This window comes from Austrofundulus limnaeus, unplaced genomic scaffold (genome assembly GCF_001266775.1).
Source record: "Austrofundulus limnaeus strain Quisiro unplaced genomic scaffold, Austrofundulus_limnaeus-1.0 Scaffold46, whole genome shotgun sequence".
In the NCBI taxonomy this organism is placed as follows: Eukaryota; Metazoa; Chordata; class Actinopteri; order Cyprinodontiformes; family Rivulidae; genus Austrofundulus; species Austrofundulus limnaeus.
In genome coordinates this window covers 2,615,095-2,617,349 of record NW_013952448.1, presented here as the reverse complement: position 1 = coordinate 2,617,349, position 2,255 = coordinate 2,615,095, and the positions used below count along the sequence as shown (strand labels likewise).

Genomic DNA, 2,255 nt, shown 5'->3' with positions numbered 1-2,255 from the left:
CACAGAAACAGTACTATATAACATTTTAGACACATTCTAGACAGTTTATCAGCTAAAAAAAGTTAATTTTGGGGTAAGTTACTCTTTAAAGATAGTCAATGGCCAAAAACTCATAAAATGGGATAAAACAGACATTTTTCATGGTGGAATCTGACTGATGAAAACTTTGGAGCTTAATCCAGGACCAGTTTGTGGATAAATGTCGAGTGAAGAGCTGCTGACTTTTTGTGCTGACTTATAATTCTCCATATTTCTTCAGAATACTAGATTTTATCATTCTCCTCAGTATATACAAGATTCTGTCATTTTTAACCTCATCTTCCAGGCTGTTCCATAATCTTAATCCCTGGATTAAAGTGGATCTCTCCTTCAGGCTCGTACCAAACCAGGGTTTCATAAACATTTCTATTCCTTTAAGATAATAACAGCTCTGTCTTTTAACTAAATTTACCTGAATGTTGAAAGGTAACACACCTTTATGAGCTCTGTACATTAACAGTAAAATATTATAATCAACCAAATCATACAATTTTAATAATTTCAAATCATGAAACAAGATATTCGATGGATGGCTGTAATTTTTTCTAGTAATAACTCTTAGAGCTCTTTTATGTAAAATAAAAACAAGATTTGTGATAGTTTTACAAGCTTTACCCCAGACTTCAATACAGTAAATTAAATGTTGAACAATCAAAGTGTTATACAACATAAACAGTGCTTTATTATTGAACAGTTCTCTTACTTTGTACAGGACTCCAATATATTTGGCTTTTTTTTTGTTTGTAAACCATTTATATGATGTTTCCATGTCAGTTTTTCATCAATAATGACACCTAGAAACTTCACTTCACTGACTCTACACATCTCTACATCATCAGTTTTAAATGAAACGTCTACAGTTCTCTTATTGTTACAGAAAATCATACAATTTGTCTTGTCCAAGTTTAATGATGATTTATTAAGTTGAAGCCAACTTTGTATTTTCATAAATTCTGTCTGTATCATCTCCAACATTTGTTCTATATTTTTACCAGAACAAAAGGATGTTGTATCATCAGGAAATAGAACACACCCAAAAAGTCCCAACACATTGACCAAATCGTTCGCATACAAAATAAATAACTTAGGTCCGAGAACGGAACCCTGCGGCACTCCACATGAGATATTACTTGTCATGGACCAATTATTTATATCTGTTTCCCCTTGACATTGTCCATTGCTTGTATCTTTCTGATAGCTCATTTCGCTCTCGTTGTCTGGACAACGGGACTCCGCAATGGACTGACCTCTCTTGTTTGATAAGACACTCTTTGGGTGGGAGTTCTGTGATTGGCTGGACAGTACATTTGGCAATCTGTGATTGGTTGTAAACTGTCACATGGTGTTGACATGATGTATATTATTGACTGAATTCTGCTGACGCGTCCAGTAGCAAGCGTGCAGAACTTCCTGATTCAGTTCTGTGTTTGTTGCTCACAATTAAATCATATTTTGATTATCATATATGCAGACTTTTCTCGTATTATTCCAACGTGTTTCTGCTTTTGCGACCACATTACTAATATTTATTTATTTATTTATTTATTTATTGGGCCATTTACGTATTTCTACTTTTAATTTTATCAGTTTCTGTCCTCCATACTGTTTCACCCAAAGACCAGAGGCAAATAAACAAAAACCTGTCATTTCTCTGAAGAATAAAGCGGATTTATGAATATAATGTCAGGTGTCATGCCCACCGTTATCAGCTGGAGTGACTGGAAGAAGCAGGAAGAAAAAACAAACAAAGCAAAACAAAACTTTAGTTAAAGACACTGATGTTTTAAAGTTCATTTTACAATGATGTAGTTACACACAGGGTGATGGTCTGATTAAAACTGTATTTATTGAAGTTTATTGTTGTTTTTATTTGATCTGTAACAATTCAGGGAATATTTGTTTGAAACTGTACCAGTTTTCGTTTCCAAAATGTTCTGTAAAGAATTAAACCAAAGTATTTCCATGTTCATCTGGAACAAAACATCCCTAGGATTAGAAAATTATTTTTAGAAAGGTGGACTCTCTCTTCCCAATTTCCTTCATTATTTCTGGGCAACCAACATCCATAAATCTTTGAATTAGTTTAGACTTGTCAGACACTGAATAGCATATTTGTGTTCACCTGGAACAACTTTACAGTGATCCAGTTTCTCACGGCTCTTTAGTTTGTGTTCCTTTACCTTTAAGCAAGGGTTATTGGACAAACAATGCAGTCG

The 2,255-nt window shown here is 33.9% G+C and overlaps 1 protein-coding gene across 1 annotated transcript in view; it reads right to left on the bottom strand.

The window, feature by feature from the left end:
* Positions 1–1,757, bottom strand: part of LOC106517273 (MAGUK p55 subfamily member 4) — a gene marked incomplete at its 5' end in the record, with an annotated part of 22,593 nt that extends 20,836 nt beyond the window's left edge. The window contains 1 exon segment of the mRNA XM_014008025.1: positions 1,740–1,757. Within this exon segment, the coding sequence (XP_013863479.1) occupies positions 1,740–1,757 (18 nt within the window).
* Between the last annotated feature and the right edge of the window lie 498 nt (positions 1,758–2,255).